General features: G+C 37.7%; 1 protein-coding gene and 1 long non-coding RNA gene across 4 annotated transcripts in view; one reads left to right on the forward strand and one right to left on the reverse strand.

Annotated features, from left to right (window-relative positions):
- Positions 1-20658, forward strand: part of zmat4b (zinc finger, matrin-type 4b) — a 40583-nt gene extending 19925 nt beyond the window's left edge. The window contains exons 6-8 of one of the 3 annotated variants that reach the window (XM_084400232.1): positions 4418-4642; positions 7354-7450; positions 19754-20658. In XM_084400232.1, coding sequence (XP_084256358.1) covers positions 4418-4642; positions 7354-7450; positions 19754-19769 — 338 coding nt within the window. In that variant the 3' untranslated portion in view covers positions 19770-20658. The remainder of the gene's footprint in view (positions 1-4417; positions 4643-7353; positions 7451-19753) is intronic. The other 2 variants (XM_084400231.1, XM_084400230.1) reach the window with 2 other exon arrangements.
- Positions 10377-13210, reverse strand: LOC311284932. Its single transcript, XR_014626284.1, has 3 exons — positions 11930-13210; positions 11735-11788; positions 10377-11484 (listed from the first exon to the last, which is right to left on the reverse strand). It is a non-coding gene; the product is annotated as an uncharacterized lncRNA (long non-coding RNA).
- Positions 20659-20961: the final 303 nt, after the last annotated feature.

Consider the following 20961-nt stretch of genomic DNA (forward strand, 5'->3'; position numbering starts at 1 on the left):
AGTTATTAGAAATTTGATGTTTGACGAGGTGTGATATGAGATTTGATATGAGTACTGCTCACAGTTAGAGTTCTGGTCTTTTTTTAAAACCTTAAACCTGCATTTTAAACATAGGTGCTTAATAAGCCCTGAAATGCACAAAAAAATACTCCGAAGATCTTAGCCACCGCATAGGAACCATGCAAAACACCCTTGTAATCGTGACGCAGTGCAATGAAAGCTACTTAGAAACCTTTAAGATCTCACACAGCCGTTAATCAAACCCAACTGCGTAGTAATGCACAGTTTCACAGAAGACCTTAGCAAGTGTATAGCAACCACCCATAACACCCCAGCAACAACATATCAACGCAAAGTTTCAGATCTTAGCAACTGCATAGCAATGCATTAAAAACTAATAAGGAAACTGATTTTGAATGATAACTTTAAAGACAGCCTTAGCTCTGAGCTACGATGTTGTTAATCGATGGTATTTGACCGTCAGCCCGCATTATTTCAGCTCATTTTTTTTAATAAGTTTGCAGTATAAGTTTTTAATAAGTTTTTTTAATAAGTTTGCAGTATATCAGGACTTGGATGTCCTGTTTTTCATTCACCCAAATGTGAGTGCATTAGGCAAATCAGAGTTTGTGTTCTCGAGACTGTCACTTGTAGCATGTTTATGATAAGAGCAGGGCCTTTAGCAGGAACAACACATCATTGACTCACTTAGCATGCATAATTGTGCGTGGCCAAGATACCTGAGGGTGCGAAATGACCCAAAAAAGAATAAAATGGAAAGAGCTCAGAAAACAATCCAGAATGACTGCTGGATATGCAGAAAAGAAACAGATAAAGTTGGAGTGTACTGCCATTTCTCATTGACAAAAGAGAGGAACCTCTTGATGTTGTTGTGTTTTATCCAAAGTGTCCATCCCATGCAACACAGTATGTCAGGTTAAATCCAATCCGCAAGACTACATTTGACATTTTCTGCAAAAAAAGTGAGCTTTGCCTGTTTTATCATCCACATCAGGCGGCAATACTATAGTCCAATCACTTAGAAAGTAATAGCGCACCTCTCATCAACAAGTCTCATGATTTAATGTGCTTTTATGTCCACAGCACAAATGGTGCGGGACGAGTTACATGCTGACTTTTTAAAGTGTTTGTTCAGATAGCAAGCCTCACTAAGCAACACCATTAAAAACTATTAGTAACCATAATAGGGTTCAAGAAACTGTCCTTTTGTTGTTTGTTCAGCAGTCATAGTAGAGGCTCAGCATTATTCAGTTACATTTGGATGGTTGCTATACGGTTGCTTCCGCCGTCATAAGGTCTTACATGATGGCGATTTTTCTGGTCAGAATTTTTTGTTTTACATGTGTGGCGAAAAACGCACATTTTCAGGCAGTTATGTTTATTTTTGAAAACATGTTTCTAATAAGTAACTAGCATTTGGGGGGTGACTGTGTGCAGTTTACACAGACCTTACTTTAATCCTAAACTGAAAACCCCCATTTTAAAACCCCATAGGAATATCTTGAGGGAACCAGTGGCGAATTAGACTTCCGGGTTTTGACGTCACTCCTGCACCACTCTATAATGATAAGGTGTAGACGAAATGGTCATGGTCAAGGATAGAAATATAATTTTATTAAATTACCCTTGAGTGTCATTGCCATTATCAAACCGGTCCACTGCAGATCTACACAATTACTGTAACACTAGTTTGAACAAGATATTATTAAAGATAAAATTAAACATAAAATGATGTTGATCTTTTGCACCTGCACCCCTTTCCCATAAAGAGAGACATAATGTCAGAAGAAACAGGTACAAAACCGTTCAAAAGCCAGTAAGAATTTGATAAACTTGCAATTGCGAGTTATAAAGTCAGAATTGCGAGAGAAAAACTTGCAATTGCGCGAATTGCATGTTTTTTTCTCGCAATTGCGAGTTTACATCTTGCAAATCTGGGAAAAAAAGTCAGAATTGTGAGATAAAATTCACAATTATCTTTTAAATTGTTTAATTCCATGGCGGAAACAAGCTTCCATACTGTTTTATGTGAATCTATTTTAAAATGTAATTTTAATGAATTTCACTGAAGGTTTCAGTGTCACATGATCCTTCAAAAATCAGTCTAATATGACGATCTGCTGCTCAAGAAACATTTCTGATTATTATCAATGTTGAAAACAGTTGTGCAACATTATGTCCACACACTTTTGATTGGTACATCCAGAAAAGAAATGTTTAAATAATACGAAATTCTCATTCTCCAATTGTTATGCTGATAACATCATTTGCAATTGAAACATTTATATATTAAATTGTGGGAAAAAAAGAAGCTAAATATAACCATTTTCACTTGTGGTCTCAGACCACTGTATTTGTCACGGTAGCGTTTCATATCACACTCTGATTATGTGTTGTAATGAAAACAACCTTCCATTCAAACACCTCAGGGAACCTGAGATGGAAATAAGAAGAAAAAAAAAGGAAAAAGAATGGTTCTATTATCGAGTTTCGACAGCTGTGTAAGAAAAAATGATGTGGAGTCGAAGATCTCTCAAAAATAAAGTTTATTACAGCATAGCAGGGGCAAGGTACACGAAGAACCTTGGGTTCACCGGCGTCAGAATGAACCCAGAACATCCAAATCTTAAACCGTTTATCCTGTGACAGTTTACCACTCTTAATGTAAATGAAGTTGCTCCTGTTGTAACAGCTGTGGTCTGTATGTTAATGAAGTTGAGACACCCCATTGTCTGAGAAGGTGTCCCACACCCAGTCCCATTCTACAATTAATCGTAATTTGCTCAGGATGTGATCAACCCAAATGGTGAAGAAACAATATAACTTCACTTCCTTCATCTCTATGATAATTAAGCCATTTTGGGGATGAGCTTATTCTAAAATATATTTTGGAGTGGAATCTGGGTCGAGGCAGACTATAATTTCTTACAGCTGCCAGAATCTACCCAGATATCTTCCATTTGAAAAACAGGAGAAGAGCCAAGACGCCCCATTTGTGCCGTCCACTGTTATAGCTGGGATCCCACTGGGATAGCGTGTAGTCTTATGTTTACCGTTTGCTATAACTGAGCATAATTAGCATCTTCTTAGCTTTGTAATAAAAATTCACTTCTTAAAAACAAACAGAGAAAACAGAAGCTTACACCTGCTTGTGCGAGACAAATGACCTCCCGTCTGTTTATGAAACAAATTCATCATATTAGTGTCATGAGATTCAGAATGCGCCTTATTAAGGTGCAGCCACAGGGGACATTCTGTGTTTCCTAATTTGCGGCCTTTACCCATGAAATATTTCATACTGACTTGAGACTGTGCCCTATGCCTTGACAGGTGAGACAGACCGCAAGCAAAAAAATGTCAATAGAATCACGTATGCATGTCTCCGAAATTCTAATATGTGTTATTAATGCTGTCACACACCTGCTGTTGTTGCTCCGATATTGTTAAATAAAATGAGAAATGGATATCACATTTTAACTGTAAGGCCAAGATAACTGCTCTGAGTTTTCTCATATAATGCCTGATGAGTTTGGAGATCAGAGACCATTCCTCCATACAGAATCTCTTCAGATTCCCAGCTCCATGTTGGTGCTTCTCCTCTCCAGGTCATCCCACTCTTTTTCTGTAGGGTTCAGGTCCCTTTTGAAGTTCCAGTCGTGTCTGACAACTGAATATGCTGGAGTTTGTTTTTTGTATTTTCTGACCCCCAAGACTCAACTAATCTTTGCAATTCTCCATCTGTGATCCTTGGAGAGTCTTTGGCCACTCAAAATCTCTTCCTCACCGTGCATTAAGACAATACAGACACACGTCCTCTTCCTGGCAGATTCGTAACATCTTTAGTTGATTGGAACGTCTTAATTTTTACAGACACTTTCTAATTTGTGATGCTCAACAATCTTTTGCTGCACATCAGAACTATATTCTTTGGTTTTACTCATTGTGATGGATGATTAAGGGAAAATTGGCCTTTGTGTTTCCTCATATTTAATCTCCTGTGAAACAAGAAATCATAGCTAGACAATTTCATGTTTCTAGTCACCCTGGTGTGCTACAAAATTAAAATATGAATGGGAATATACTTCAGAGATATTTTACTCATAAATATTCTAGGGGTGCCAATAATTGTGGCCATGTGTTTTGGAGATTTAAAAAAAAAAAAATCATATTGAATAAAAGATCATAAGGATAAACAATGCAGATTTATTTTTTACAGCCATCTTTGATCATATTTACCAGGGATGCCAATAATTCTGACCACAACTGTGTATCTCCTGTATGAGTGCTAAGGCTCAGTTTCTCTCTCAGTCATGGTGTTTTGGTAACATAGTCTTTATCTGTAGCCTGTTAATGAACAGAGCGCCAAGTATACTAAGTCTGTTTTGCCCTCTTGCAGAGGTGACAGCCAGTTCAGAGCATATGGTGACTGAAGATTCCCCGGGAAGTCCTTCCATACATGGCAGGCTCTCACACCGTTACTGCCAGATGTGCAAGGCCTGGTTCAACAACCCCGTCATGGCTAGACAGCACTATGAAGGCAAGAAGCACAAAAAAAATGCAGCCCAAGCTAACCTCCTCGCACAGCTGGGTAAAAGTCTGGAGGATGGAGATGAACTGAACGGTATGTTCTGAGAGGAACAGACAACACATGGATTTAAAGGGATCGTTCACCCAAAAGTGAAAATTCTGTCATCAATCATTCACCCTCATGTTGTTCTGAGGTCTGGAGCTTTAAAAAGGATGCAACATACCATTCAACTATTAAAAAAGTGGCCTATGCTATTTCGCTATATTCCAAGTATTTTGAAGCAATTCAATAGCTTTGAGTAATGAACCAATCAAAACAATAATTTTTTTTTAGTTGGATCTTTTCAGTAAATCGTTTGGTCTCAATGATTCTTCTACTGACTGACCTGGTCAGTAAATTTCCAGTCGGTTCATCACACAAAGCTATCGTATTTACTTCAGAAGATTTGGGATATAGCGCACCAGTTTTATGATTTGCATTCTTTTTAAGCTTAAAAGCTGAAATTGTATTTCATGTAAGGATGACTTATTTTATGTTCTGTGGAAGAATGAAAGCCTTATAGTTTTGGAATGACATGAGGGTGAATAAATGATGATATCATTTTCATTCTGGGCCGAACTGTCCCTTTAAAAAAGTACATTCAACTGTAACGATGTTTGTTTTCATCAGTCTGTTGTAATGGCTCATGAATAACCCCGTCGTAAATGCCACCGTTTAAGCACAGATATCATCTTAGCATTGACCATCCACTGTTTTACAGGTCTCAGTAGAGGCATTTTAATGGTCTTAGAGTCTTTTCACAAGCAGGCATTTCATTAACGATTTGCATTATTCAGCAGATAGCTAAAGAGTTTTCGTACGAGGCAGTTATCAATAGGTAATTAATGGCACGACAAAGAGTCTCCCCGAGCACAAGATCTTTGCTCGCCAATGGCTGAAGTTGCAGACAGCGAAGCCACCTCGTTGGTGAGTTGACGCGCAGAGGGACGAGAACCATTTCGTGGGAGGTGTTTACCAGCTGCCATTTAGCCAAATGTTGGATTTAGATTCATATTGAAGTGTCCTTTCCCTCACGTCACGCTTGTGACTCATAAATATGACTCATTGCTGCAGTTTTCATTAAGGCTTCCCAGTACTGCACTCTCGGGATTGAAAACACTATTTTTGTGGCGTGCTTGTTATAGTGTGGTGAGTTTAATATATTAGTCTTCTATAAACGTAGACTAGAATAGTGTTTGACGTGCTATTTCTGCTCACAAGCAATTGTCCGTTCTAAAGCCGTTAGTATTGCTAACAGCAGGGGGCTGAATCAATGCTCAATAATAATGGAATCCTATTTTATAGCGTTTCAATCTGACTTCCCACCTCACAGGAAGCCAGCAACTGATTTTTCGAGCTTCACATAAGCTTATAATTTACTGGTCTGTCCTAGTTAGTGGCGGAGAACAGATTTGGTGTAGGAAGACAGAGCTGTGGGAGGATACGGCTTATCAGTGTATTTCACGGCCCCTTCTGTTGTGTTTTTAATCATTGCAAATATGCACAATGCCAAAGAAAAGCTGAGGCAGTTTGGTTGCAAAGATGAGGCCAACGTAATCTACGGCTTTGACTGAATATAGATCCGTGGTAAATGGTATTGATGAGGCTCCTAGATGAGCCTCCATTCATTATCTGGCCTGATCGCTCAGATACTCGGATAACAAAAGATTCCTCTTGTTTAAACAGAGGAGGTTATTGCTTTGTGGCATATGCAAGGGTCATGTGGCATATGTAAGGGTCATTTAACACCACCCATCTGCCCATAGTAAATCGCATCACGCGCTAAATGGTTCCACGTGTATAGGCATGCTCCTTTAAATTTATGAGTCATGTTTGGACATAAGCTTATGTTCATGTGTGAAGGAGGCATAAATATATATATGGTTTCATGCATAACCTGTTTACTGGAGCATGGATGCCTGCATTTCATGCCTTTATATATGAATGAATGTCACAGAAACAAGTCCACGTCATATTTTATACCAAAAAACAAAAGAAATGGTTGTATTTTTTATTATTACATTAATATTATATTTTCCATAATGAAATGTTTATCTATTTGTAGGACCATTAGGAATTTTTTTGCATTCTAACATTATTACTTTGATAATTAAGCATTTTTGTTTCATTCTCATTAGTCTCAATGGTTATTTTATTGTAAGGATCTATAATTTAGGGTACATTTCACATCATCCAAAAAGTGTAAAAACAATATGCTTTCTCAATAAAACAACAATTGGTTTCAGTTTATATGTTTTACCAGTGTAACTTATCTGCTAGTTGGCTAGCAAAATCATTAAAATTTCACCATTTTAATATAATTACATAGAAAAACTGTTTTAAATTGTTTAAATATGTCTAATAGATAATGTTTTTTGGTAATTCTCATTCATATCAGTGGTGATTCTAAGTATTGTTATATATTATGTAAAAAAATGTATCTTTTATTAAGGCAGTGCAACAGTTACTGATATGTAAATAGTGTGAAAATGTTCTTAAAATAGCCTTTATTTTCTTTAATTTTAGAGTGAATTTTTTTGTTGTTTTGTTGAAAAAATACCAATGTGCTGTATGCTAATTTACCTCATGTATTTCATGTACTGTGAAGAGATGGTCATATGCTCATGATTCTAGCTGTTGGCGTTTAAATAAGTCGTTATATTTACCCTGAGAGAAAATTTGAGGTCATTTGCTGTTGGTTTGTATGAAACAACATAGTTAGTTCTAGTCTGATAAGATGTGTATGTATTTACGTATGCTCTTAGGCCCGAAGCGGAGTCACACATGTGAGGTTTGCAGTGTTACGCTCAACTCCGTGGCACAATATCATGCACATCTGCAGGGCTCCAAGCACCAGAACAAGTGAGTTTCAGCCACTGCATCTCATCTTGAACCAAAAAAAAAACAAGAATCAAAGGTAAACCTGCAGTGAATCACATAACGTTAATATGGCAGAAAATACATCTCTACTGTAATATCAAAATGCAAATTTTAATAAAGCATAATTCAGTTCAGTTCAGTTCAAGTTCTTTATTCAGTCATGATGTTATTACAGACACAATAATAATCACATCAACAAAATAATAACATTCAATGCTGAATAGGAGCATGAGGAAGACCTAGTCTTATAATTTCATGCCCCATAATAAGAATGATTCAGTGACTCACTCATAACACTCAAAAAGACACTCACTGGTAGCAATTCAGAAAGTGCCACTGAATGAATCAGTAAATGAATCTGAACAAAAGACCTCATTTATGCTTTTTTACATTTTCAAATTTCTTTAGTGTGCAATGTTGCTGTTTGAGCATGAAAACGGTCTGCAAAATAACAAAGCACAGTCACAATCACACTCTATATCAGTAAGCGCTGTTTCTGAACTCCCTGAAATGCCTTGATTGTAGTCTTGAGTTTTCTTCTGGGAACAAACATGTCACAATATTCTTCATTTAAATAATTACTGCTTAAGTATTGAGGCTTGTTTCCGCCACTGAATAAAACATAAAATATTTTTTATCTCACAATTCTGACTTTTTTTCTCAGAATTGTATGATATAAACTTGTAATTCTTGTAACTTGTAAACAAGTTATAAAGTCAAAATTTCGATATATAAACTAGCAATTGCGAGTTATAAAGTCAGAATTGCGCGATATAAACAATTGCGTGATATAAACTCAGTCTTTGTTTCTTCATAACTGGACTTTATAACTCGCAATTGCAAGTTTATATCTTAATTATGAGAAAAAAGTCAAGTAACCTCGCAATTGTAAGAAAAAAAGTGAGATAAAAAGTTGCAATTATCTTTTACATTGTTTTATTATTTGGCCGAATCAAGCTTCCATACCCGACATGTACACAAAAAAAGCGACGAGGCCTAGCTGAGTTGCGATAGCAGTGTGTTGAAACTGGTGGTTATGGTAAGGGGCGTGACATTTCTGAAACACTTTTGTAGCAGTTGACCAATCACAACACACTGTTCCAGCCAACCAATCAGATCACCTTTTCGGAAGGAGGGGCTTCTTAGGCCTCATTTACACTGCAGGTCTTGATGCCCAATTCTGATTTGTTACCTTTATCCGATTTTTTTTTTGACCGTCTGTTTACACGTTCTTTCAACTGTGACCCATATCCGATTCATGTGTTTACACTTGCCATACTATCTGAAACATCGCGCATGCTTAAAGGGTTAAATTCTCTTGCACAGAGGGGTGGATGCGAAATATGCTTGATGCAAACTCTGCGATATATGCGAAGTTCGCCAAACATCACCATGATTTTGAGGCGAAGGAGGACGAAAAGTCAGTGTCATCATTGCACATATGCTTCAGTTATTGTGTGTGAGACTACGACATGTAATACATTTTAGCAGGAAAACACAAATTCAAACATTTAAAAAAGATTAAAGGCTTTTATACCATGGGCTGTTTAAATACTCGATTCTGATTGGCTGGAAGGTGTGCAGTAAAACCGTTTAATGCACAGGTAGTTCCAGTCAGTTTGATTACAGTTCGAAATTAATCCGCTACATTGGTAACACAGATACACTTGCAAGCAGAGTGAGAGACGCATATGAAAACGTTTAGGTAGGCTAAATGGATGATTTTTGAATATCGTTTAATTTGTATCAGTGTTGCCTGTCATTCATAAATAATTGTAATAAATCCATTAAAGAATCATTAAGTTAGCTATATGCTTAAGCAATGAGGGGACTGTAGCTGCTAGACTTTAAAGAAGAGCTCGATGCACACAGGTAACTCGCGCACGCATCTCTCTCTCTCTCTCTGTTCCTTCTCCTTCAGTTCTCTGTCTCTCTCTTTTAATAATGAATTTAAATAAATGTGAATTCATTCAAATAAAAGCAATCCGATGGCTCTACTTTATTTAAAGCGGACGGAGTGGAAGAACTGACGAGCCTTAACTTAAGAAATAACCGTCATTTTTACACGTCTGTTAAAAATTTACACTGTAAACATCAGTTACAGCTTTAACTTATTTTTAACTTGGCAAATAACCAAGGTATAAGCGGGATAATCCACGGCTAGCCATGCATTAAAGAATTTTAATGCACTTCGTAGAGGCAACCACCCTCCGCTTCGCGTCGGGTGGTTCTTCGCCTCTACGTCGTCGTGCATTAAAATCCTTTAATGCATGGCTAGCCGTGGATTATCCCTTACTTATAAAAAAATAAATAAATACACTATAACATGAACATGTATTAACCATGATCAAATAAACTATAAAATGAACATTAACGACACATTTTAAACAATAACATTAACAACTCATTTTAAACAATAATATTAACAACCCATTTTAAACAACAATAAAAATAATAAAAATAACAATAAAAATATATTTATAATATAGGAAGAAAAAATAAACTCAGTTACATGCACACACACAAATAATTCTCAGTCACATGCACACACACACACAAATAATTCTCACAGTCACATGCACGCACGCACACACACACACACACACACACACACACACACACACACACACACACACACACACACACACACACACACACACACTCTCTGTGAACAACTTTTTGCAGAAGCCTTCTCTTTCGTCCACCATCTCTATCTGCTGCCAGCTGGAGACACCTTTTCATGGTCCCCTCGACCTCCATTTCAGCAGCACTGGCTGTGAGGGGGGTTTTCCGAACTGCAACTTTGAAATAAAGGAATAAATATTGTTAAGCATTACAGTTTTTACAGTTGCTAGGACCAATTATTCTCTCTTTTTTTCCAACTGTTCACACTGTTGTGCTCTCTTCACACTGAGAGCACAACAGTCATGAAAATATGCTCATGTTTAGATGAATGAAACCAGGCTAAAACATTTTTAAATCTAACTTCTAGATATCACACCACTGAACAAATTGAGAGAAGTTCCACTTGAGGAAAATGTGTTTTACATTGCAAATATTCATGATATTGGCTTGTCAACCCTTTGTGTCTACTAACAAGTGTGTTATATAGAGCAATACACTATAATACTATAAGTCTCTTCTGCTCACCAAAGCTGCATATTTTGACGGCCTATTTGATCCAAAAAGTCAGCACAAACAGTGAAATATTATTAGGCCTACAGCTGTTTTCTATGTGAATATATAGTAAAGTGTAATTTATTCCTGTGATCACAGCTGAATTTTGGCTTTCCTCCATGATTGCCCGCCAGTCATTTTTACCAGGTTAGTGCTAAGTACTAATTAGTAGGACAATGATATTAAAATACCAAATTCAGTATACCTCATTGATTAATCATACTATGTACAGGAAAGCAGATAAACCCTGAATATAAACACAAAGTGTTTTTCCATAAAACCATTAGGCCTACTATTTTGCGTTACGTTCATATTCACCTGTTTGCCTGCATATAGTATGCATCTTCAATCAGATATACTGAATTTGATATTTTATAAATTACTGTTTTACTACATTGAGGCACCTGTAATACTGCCATTTTATTCAAATGTTTTTGAGTTTCTTCTTTTGAAATGGAAAATTGACAGTTCCGTAATGCAGTGTGCCCTCCGGGGCTCCGTGGTAGTCACGTGACTGTAAACTACCCAGCAAGCAATTTTGCGTCTAAAAGACGTCTAATAGCCGTCACAACACAGCCCAGACGTCTAGGCTAAAACAAGGCTGAATTTGGGCTTTCAGTGAAAATCTAATAGACGTCTAACCGTAGCCCAAGAATAGACTAGTCAATGTACACAAGGTTACACTTTGAATAATATGCAAGCAAGTTTAAACTTTAAATCAATTTACTAGTCATGAAAATGTGAAACCATTATGTATTTATATTTGCAACAAGTCTACTTACAAGGCTTTGAGGTAGGTGGTGTTGCAAAAAGGTCCTCTGAAAAGTTTTCCGCTGAAACTAGCAAAATAATAAAATTAAGAAATAAATAAGAAAAATCATAATAAAAGTTCTTCAAGCAAAGTTCTTTACACAGAATGCCTGTCATTCACCCACTCACAATAAGAGCAGTTAAGCTTTGGGTCTGTATTGGTCAAGGACAGACACTTTTTGGCCAGTGATTGAAGCAGCAATGCTCAACATTAAACAAATTAATGAAAAGGCCAATATCCATAACCACTTCATTTACAAGGATGATGAATGACCTCACCTATTTTTGAATGGACCCTCTTCATCAGCTTACTCCCGCTGATATTTTTTGGTGCTAAAAAGATTAGTATTGGCATCAGTAATTATTTTTTACTTTCAAAAGATACATAACCAATTCTGAAAAACAGGCTAATTAAAAATAACTAATGTGGACATGGCCAAAATAATTATTATACTATAATGTTGTGTTGCGTACCTGAGGCAGTGTGAGCTTTGGAGGCCGTACCATATTTGTTGGGTGGCACATGGAAGTACAAACTATAACATGAAAGGAATATATTAAAATAATGTAAATGTGATGTAAACACTGATGTTTTTATCCAAAATGTAGCATTTCTTAAAGCAATCATATCCTATGCAAAAGCATTCAATGGAAGAGCCACAGCAGTCTGACTGACAGCACAGAACTTGGACAGTTACTGCTCCGGAAATATGTTCACATGCCATCCTATGAACTTTAATATAACAAATGAGGTGATTAAAATAGACTAGCTACAAATTTAAATGCATACAATTTTGTTATAGTACATCTTTAATCATCTGTAAAGTAGTTTAAAAAAAACGTTTTACTGCACAACTACCGCGGCGGTTCTGTGGTGGTGGTGATGGCAGCAAGAACTCCGATGAGCTAATATCTAAAAAATTGCAATATGGCCATGGTATTATCAAATCAATTCTGAGATTTTGACCTGCATCAACAAAGTTGTAGTGGAAACTGAAAGGTGAAAATGGCACTTACCTTGGATTTAGTCTTCATAACTTTTCTTTTTTGGTGCACGCCTCAGTCCTTGAGACATAATGGCCTGTGGATTGGACAACTGAAAGATTTGTTACTAACCTTAATCAAATACAAGAATGATGAAACTAGATTTTTTAGATTCATCGGGCATACGAGTCGGTATATTAATTGACGTCGGCAATATTCTCACCCAGAAAAGTTAACTGACAAGACAGGACAGGACCAAGTTTCAGTTCATCTTAAAGACATGGAGGAGAGGGAATATGGCAAATCCCTGTGCATGTGGTAAACACACAGCCTTCCTATGCAGATCCTTTGCCTCCAAAAGCTTCCTCTTTGCTCTTCTAAGGTCATTGTCCATCATATATATGATGTTAATCAGCTTTGACTTCACAAGGTAGATCAAACAGCTGATTTGTGACCTTTGGGTCGATAACATCCACAACCAACATTCCATCTTGACGCTTTTCCCTCACAAACACAATTTGCTCAGTCTCCAATATGAAGCAGTGATTTGGTGCCTTGGCTGATATGGAGTACGGTTTGCGCCTCCATTGCTTCATGTTGTTCCTGTGTATTTGCCTTTTCTGACAATCTTTTAGTAACCTGGGCGACTGGATTTTTGCTATTTCTAACCAATTTTTTTATGGACTGTAGGTGGTTCTCAAATGGAAAGCAGGACAACTCATTCATGGAGCACTTGAAGTTAAAAACATCATCAGCAATGTGTTTGATGGAGTAGATGTTGTATGTTGGGAAAGTTTCCCCATAGAGTTCAGAACAGGTATCCACAAAGTGTTCCAGCAGGTTTTGGCCATATTCCAGGTAGTGTCCTCTTCTGGCATCATCATCATCCAAGAGAATAGACATTCCAATTGTTAATGACAGGAAGTGATCCTTAGACGTGGTCCTGCAACACAAGCGGTCCCGTGTACAGCAGAAATTGCCGTAGTTCAGTTGATTTCCAGCGATCAAGTTCGGTCAGAGATCTTGGCTGCCTGGCTAACTCTGCCGGCATTGCACCTTTCAGTTGTACCAACTTCTTGTTGATTTTTTCACTCTGTCCTTTTTGCAACCTGCAAATAACTGGGCCTCGCAACAAAAAGGTGAGTAATCTTTTCACAGCTCCCAGAAAAATTAGACCAGAATGCGCGAGCGCTCTCTGTCATTGGAGAGCTCCACCCTTTCTCAGGACAGGATGCCCTCTAGGTCCTATTGTACTGAGAAAAGTGGTGACGACTGATGCATCTCTCACAGGCTGAGGCGCAGTGTTTGAGGGCAGAACAGTGAGAGGAGTTTGGTCTCCGGCACTGAGAGAGAGGCACATCAATTTTCTAGAGCTACTGACAGTGTTTCTAGCTCTGAGACATTTTGTGCATTTTCTCAAGAATCATCACGTATTGGTCAGGACAGACAATACAACGGTGATAGCCTACATAAATCGGCAGGGAGGAGTTCGTTCTCACATGCTTCACATGTTAGCGAAGAGACTAATAATGTGAAGCAGCAGGTCTCTCCTCTCATTACGCGCAACGCATGTCCCGGGAATAATGAACAGGGGAGCTGATCTGGCCCTTCATAAAAAGCCGTATATGAGCCAGCGCGAGTACAACTGCTTTTAGCCGACACTGGCCCTTCATAAAACGGCGTATATGAGCCAGCGCGAGTACTTTTAGCCGACACTGGCCCATTCATAAAATGGCGTATATGAGCCAGCGTGAGTACAACTGCTTTTAGCCGACACTGGCCCTTCATAAAACGCCGTATATCAGCCAACGCGAGTACTTTTAGCCGACACTGGCCCTTCATAAAAAGCCGTATGTCAGCCAGAAGTGTTGTGTACACAGTCGGCACGAGTCGCACGACTCTGGCCCATTATCTTTTCACCGATGCCGACACCGAGCCGACAGTAGCGCATTTCAGCCAGAATCGGCCCAAATGTGCTTGCTATCTGGGAGAGATCTCAGGACTGGTGGGAGCATATTGTGTTTAAATATTGGCTTTAACAAGGAGCAGTGGGTCCGAAATTTTGTTGTGTAGCTTACAACAATATGTTGTGTTAACATTTTTTCACATTCCTCTCCTACGACGACACAACGTTTCGTCGGGCCATCCGTCCCTTTGCAGATGCACGTTGGGGTTTCTCTCGTTATTAAACCGCGGAGACGTTGCCTAATGCCTCAGAAAATCCGATCTGCCTGTTTACATGACAGTTGCATTGGCACATATACAGTAGGTACGGAAAGTATTCAGACCCCCTTACATTTTTTTCATTTATTAAAAAAGAAAAACTGAAATATCACATGGTCCTAAGTATTCAGACCCTTTGCTCAGTATTTAGTAGAAGCACCCTTTTGATCTAATACAGCCATGAGTCTTTTTGGGAAAGATGCAACAAGTTTTTCACACCTGGATTTGGGTATCCTCTGCCATTCCTCCTTGCAGATCCTCTCCAGTTCTGTCAGGTTGGATGGTAAACGTTGGTGGACAGCCATTTTCAGGTCTCTCCAGAGATGCTCAATTGGGTTTAAGTCAGGGCTCTGGCCTGGCCATTCAAGAACAGTCACGGAATTGTTGTGAAGCCACTCCTTCGTTATTTTAGTTGTGTGCTTAGGGTCATTGTCTTGTTGGAAGGTGAACCTTCGGCCCAGTCTGAGGTCCAGAGCACTCTGGGGAAGGTTTTCGTCCAGGATATCCCTGTACTTGGCCGCATTCATCTTTCCCTCGATTGCAACCAGTCGTCCTGTCCCTGCAGCTGAAAAACACCCCCACAGCATGATGCTGCCACCACCGTGCTTCACTGTTGAGACTGTATTGGACAGGTGATGAGCAGTGCCTGGTTTTCTCTACACATACCGCTTAGAATTAAGGCCAAAAAGTTCTATCTTGGTCTCATCAGACCAGAGAATCTTATTTATCACCATCTTGGAGTCCTTCAGGTGTGCTTTCAGGTGTCTTGCACTGAGGAGAGGCTTCCGTCGGGCCACTCTGCCATAAAGCCCCGACTGGTGGATGGCTGCAGTGATGGTTGACTTACTACAACTTTCTCCCATCTCCCGACTGCATCTCTGGAGCTCAGCCACAGTGATCTTTGGGTTCTTCTTTACCTCTCTCACCAAGGCTCTTCTCCCCCGATAGCTCAGTTTGGCCGGACGGCCAGCTCTAGGAAGGGTTCTGATCGTCCCAAACGTCTTCCATTTAAGGATTATGGAGGCCACTGTGCTCTTAGGAACCTTAAGTGCAGCAGAATTTTTTTTGTAACCATGACCAGATCTGTGCCTTGCCACAATTCTGTCTCTGAGCTCTTCAGGCAGTTCCTTTGACCTCATGATTCTCATTTGCTCTGACATGCACTGTGAGCTGTAAGGTCTTATATAGACAGGTGTGTGGCTTTCCTAATCAAGTCCAATCAGTATAATCAAACACAGCTGGAATCAAATGAAAGTGTAGAACCATCTCAAGGATGATCAGAAGAAATGGACAGCACCTAAGTTAAATATATGATTGTCACAGCAAAGGGTCTGAATACTTAGGACCATGTGATATTTCAGTTTTTCTTTTTTAATAAATGTGCAAAAATGTCAACAATTCTGTATTTTTCTGTCAATATGGGGTGCTGTGTGTACAATAATGAGAAGAAAAAAAAAGAACTTAAATGATTTTAGCAAATGGCTGCAATATAACAAAGAGTGAAAAATTTAAGGGGGTCTGAATACTTTCCGTACCCACTGTATATCCTATTTATTTCCACATACGAATGAGGCCTGAAACCGATCTCGAAATATCCGAATGCATGCGTTTTTTTCCTGTTTACACTGTCATAGAACACATCGGATCTGTGTCACATATGAGCAAAACATTGAAATTGGGTCACATTTCACTGACAGTGTAAACGAGGCCTTAGAGACGGGAACTAAACAGAGTGTTACAGACACACTGGGAAAAGAGGCACTGCAATAAATTCTATTAGTATACCCCAAAAACAAAATCAAGACTTTGTAAAAGGGCATAATACTGTCAGTCCTCTTCAAGTGCTGAGAAGCAAAATCTCCACCACGAAAAATGTTCAGCATTCAGAGACTGAATTGTGATTTTGGTCTTGTCTTGTATATATGTAACCATTTATAATACTGTTATTTTATTGTAGTACAAGCACTAGTATTCAAATCTAGTTACTATTGTTATTAATTATACTGACATGTAATCGTTGTAATGCGGACACTGTAAAATGCTACAATATGGATGTGTGCAAGACCAGTACTCATAACAGCAGGCACAAGGTGTTAACTTGCAATGTGTTCATGCGAGAGAAGTTAATGGAGTGTTGTATACGCGATCAATATCTGCTCTGAATCAATATTCCGCCTGACTGGACCATGTCCTCGCAGTACCGTACAGGCCAGTTTCCATACGGAGGCTGCATCGGAGCAGGCAAGGTCAGAGCATAGCGTGCTGGGATGCATGGAATGTTAATTAGGTAGAGATGAAGGAGAAGGAACTTGAGATGCATGATGGGAACCGGCAGGCGTGTCCAAGCTGTCACAGAGCGGCACGCAGCAGAATTATTCCACCCTCTCTCCTTACGTGATGTGTTCATAAGCATGCAGAAGAAGAAGCTGCGATGAGCGTACAGAAGGACGGCCCTCAACGAATGGGACCCTGAAGCACATTACCGGAGCTAATGTTTTAATGCGGCTGAATCTTGAGAGAGAGGCTTTAGGGGAAAAGAATACTAATCATCAACACTAATATTACTAAACGTTTGTATGTAGTTTCAGTCTTGAATATTCAGTTACATTGTACTTAATGATTTGATCCATTGTAACTAAAATCATACTGGTACTGGTCATCAAAATCATACACCCTATTGGTGTCCCTCAGGGTTCAATTTTAGGTCCCTTACTTTTTAGCATTTATATACAGTATTTCCTCTTGGATTGCTCTTAAGATCACTCAGGCTTAATTATCGCTTCTATGCAGATGATAGTCAGATATATATATATATATATATATATATATATATATATATTTACTCTAAGCCTGGTAAAAACGTGAATATTATTATTATTATAAACAAACAACAATAACCATGTCAACTGTTGGACATTCATCTCAAAGACTCAAATCTTTTGAATCTATTCACACAAAAATGTATTTGCTGGTTCAGTTATCTTTCTGCAGGTTATACAGTCACGCCAGTTCATAGTTGGTGACAAGTGAATATTTTTCCATGTTATGAGCGAGTCATTGAAACGATTCACCTGATTTGTTAAAACCGACTTTAAACATTAAACAAAAGTTTAGAAGAATTAAGATTTTTTGTGTTTAAAAAAAAAAGTCACTTATGCTGAACATTATGCTTATGCATTAATTTGATCAAAAATACAGTAAAAACAGTAGTATTTTAATATAATAAAAATGCTATTTTTGTCTGTGATGCAAAGTTGAATTTTCAGCATCATTCCTCCAGTCTTCAGTGTCACATGATCCTTCAGAAATCATTCTAATATGTTGATATGCTGCTCAAGGAACATTTATTATTCTCAGTGTTGAAAACAGTTGTAGTGTATGTTTTCCACAAAAAATATTTTTTGCAAAAACAGTTTTCAACATTGAATTACCATTAATTATAATTAAAAAATAACTGAGCACCAATAATAGATGATAATTGAGCACCAAATCAGTGCTCGTGCTATAATAAGACTTTGAAGACAGGAGTCCTGAACAAGAACGAATGGTTCACTTATACGATTCATTCACAAACAGATTCATTCACAAACAAAATCCCTCTAATGTGACCTGCTACAATATTTTATTAAAGGTTATCACTTTACTTTTTAAGCATTACATGTATCCTTGGATGTTGTCTCTTAGACTTTATATCTCTTATATGTGACTACGGCTGGGAAAGCGAGCACTCATGCACGCAGGGCTTGAAATGAAAGCTTATGCGTACGTTCAGTAAGCATGTTTAGTCATGGGTGCTTAGACACTCCCTTTGAACTACTCACCTCAGTAAACACTGCTAAACAGAGCAGGGGATTTGGTTGTTCGCCACCAACATTTAATGCTTTTTGTGTTGTTCCAGTTTGTTCATTTTGAATCCCCATTCCATTTACCTTACAAACACATTTAAACTAATCGTTTGACTGAGTGCAAGGAGTCACAAATCTGTCCGGAGGCCGGTGTCCGAATCTCCGGAACTCGGCTCTGCCGGATTTGGAAATTCAATGGCGGATCAATGCGAGAACAATGAGTGTCACTGCTGGGGTTCTGCTTGGGTCACTAATCACACACCCTTAATCAGTGTTAATGAAATTACTAATGAATGAAACTGCTAATGAAAGTGTTTTTTTGAGTTCACACAAAGGACATAAAAATACTGCAAGATGTTAATGTAAAAACTATGCAAAACATAACTTTTTTATGAGGTGGTGATTTTATATGAATTTGTTAAATGTGGTTTGTAGTTATGATTTTTGAATTGGCCACCATTTCGCAAAACAGGTCAATTGGCTCAAAAAAGCGAATCCTAGATTAAGCAGGAACACAATATTACAATTTTTATCTTCACAAAATTATACACTGTAAAAAATGATATGATAAATAAGTTATGACTGACTACATATGTTTTCATATTGCTTTAACTTATCACAATATCTTTTTTATAAGTTATAAGTCAGTTTAATGTAATTTAAGTTATAATGACTTAAACTTACAAGTTGATTGTACTTAAAAAATTTAAGGCAGCAACTTTTTTTGTTTTTTGTCAGTGTACAAATGCAAAAGTGAACTTGAACTAAGTTATGTACTAGTCAGAATGTCACATTGTAAATATGCTAATAAATAAAATGTTAAGATTTCACAATATTATATTACATAAGTGTATTTAATGTATTTGATTGATGCCTTGGTACATGTTTAAATGTATATAACATTTTAACAGTATATAACAGCTGCTTTTTTTAACCATCGAGCCGAACGGTAAGGAATGGTTCCAGTTATATTTCTGAGCTTTGTTCGGCATGGCACGATTACAAACCATTCCGGATTGCCACAGAATGGAACGGTTAAGCAACGAGAACAGTTTGGAACGACGGTGGAAAAGTGACTTTAGATGGCTATTTAGCCAGTAAATTGGACTAAAAGTAATGATGAAAAATGTAATGCATGTAAAGGCGATAACCACAAAAATTACAAATGACTAAAATGAAATAAAAAATAAAACCATTAACTAAAGCAAAGGCATGACAGGCAACTCTGTTTCGCTTTCCCTCTCAGCATGAAGAACAAATGAAGTTTGATGGAGCATCTCTACTCCTGAAACTGAGGATCTTTCTGTGGAAGTCAAGGCTGCTTCTGCCCCTCCGTCTCAGACGAATGACAGCGATATCTGCTCATATTCTCTTGATCCATTGTGTTTATGACAGTGGTATGGACACTACCAGTGCTGATAGAGACATGTTGATAATGGATTACTATGAACCACAGTGCATTTTGCTAAATTACAAAAAAAAACAAAAAAAACATTCACATCCTGCACACTTTATTGTATATATTTAAGGCATGTAGAATGGGCACAATTTTTGCTTTCTTTAAATGTGTTGTGTTAAATAAATTATTTTGATTGTAATATTGTGTTTATATTTTCATTTAAATGTACATGTAAGAAATATAAATTTTGTATTAGAGTGAAAATGTCAATCAAATATCCACTGAAGATGTATTAAATTGTTTTATTTTGTACAGGGAATTGTTCTCTAACGATATTAAAACGAGACATTTTGAAGCTGAATTTAATCAGCAGATTCACAAAAGTAATGGACCGAAGTACAGTAATCGGTTTAAGTCATCTTTCTTTGAAATCATTATTTCAACAAGACTTTACAGTGATTTGTGTTGCTCTAAATGTTCAGCAAAAGCTTTTTCTTCTCAAAATGGATAGAAGAAAAAAAAAACGATTTCCTATTTCATGCAGTGAAGAAAGAAACCCAAGAGATCTCTATAGGGAGGCATTATTGAGATGAAAAGGGTGATATTATGTGCTATCTACTTTACTGAGATGGGGTCATTTTAGTGCTTTTCACAAAGGACTGATTTCCATTTGCGCACTGTTCCAATTAAAAGAGACACAATCTAATTATTCTCTAAATGACAACAACTTGAAACTAGCATTATTTATTAAAATACTGCAGAGAATAAAACAATTCTGACACAAAGAAGATGAGTGGTTCTGTTTCTTTCATGTTACAACATGAAGCTTGAATTCAAACACCATCAAGTTGAATGCTCGACTTAGAGTGTTGTGATGCTAATTCACACTTATTTAGGAAGTGCTACTGTTGTTTTTGTACTGGAATGACAGGCAAACAACAGAAGCCATGATCCTCCTATAAATCACAGCTCAGTGTTTCCCAAAGGCCTTTTTTCTTACAATGTTTTTTCATTCTGCAAATGATGTATGTGTGGTAAGAAACCCCATAGGGCTT

The sequence above is a fragment of the Rutilus rutilus genome (assembly GCF_951802725.1).
Source record: "Rutilus rutilus genome assembly, chromosome: 25".
NCBI lineage: Eukaryota > Metazoa > Chordata > Actinopteri > Cypriniformes > Leuciscidae > Rutilus > Rutilus rutilus.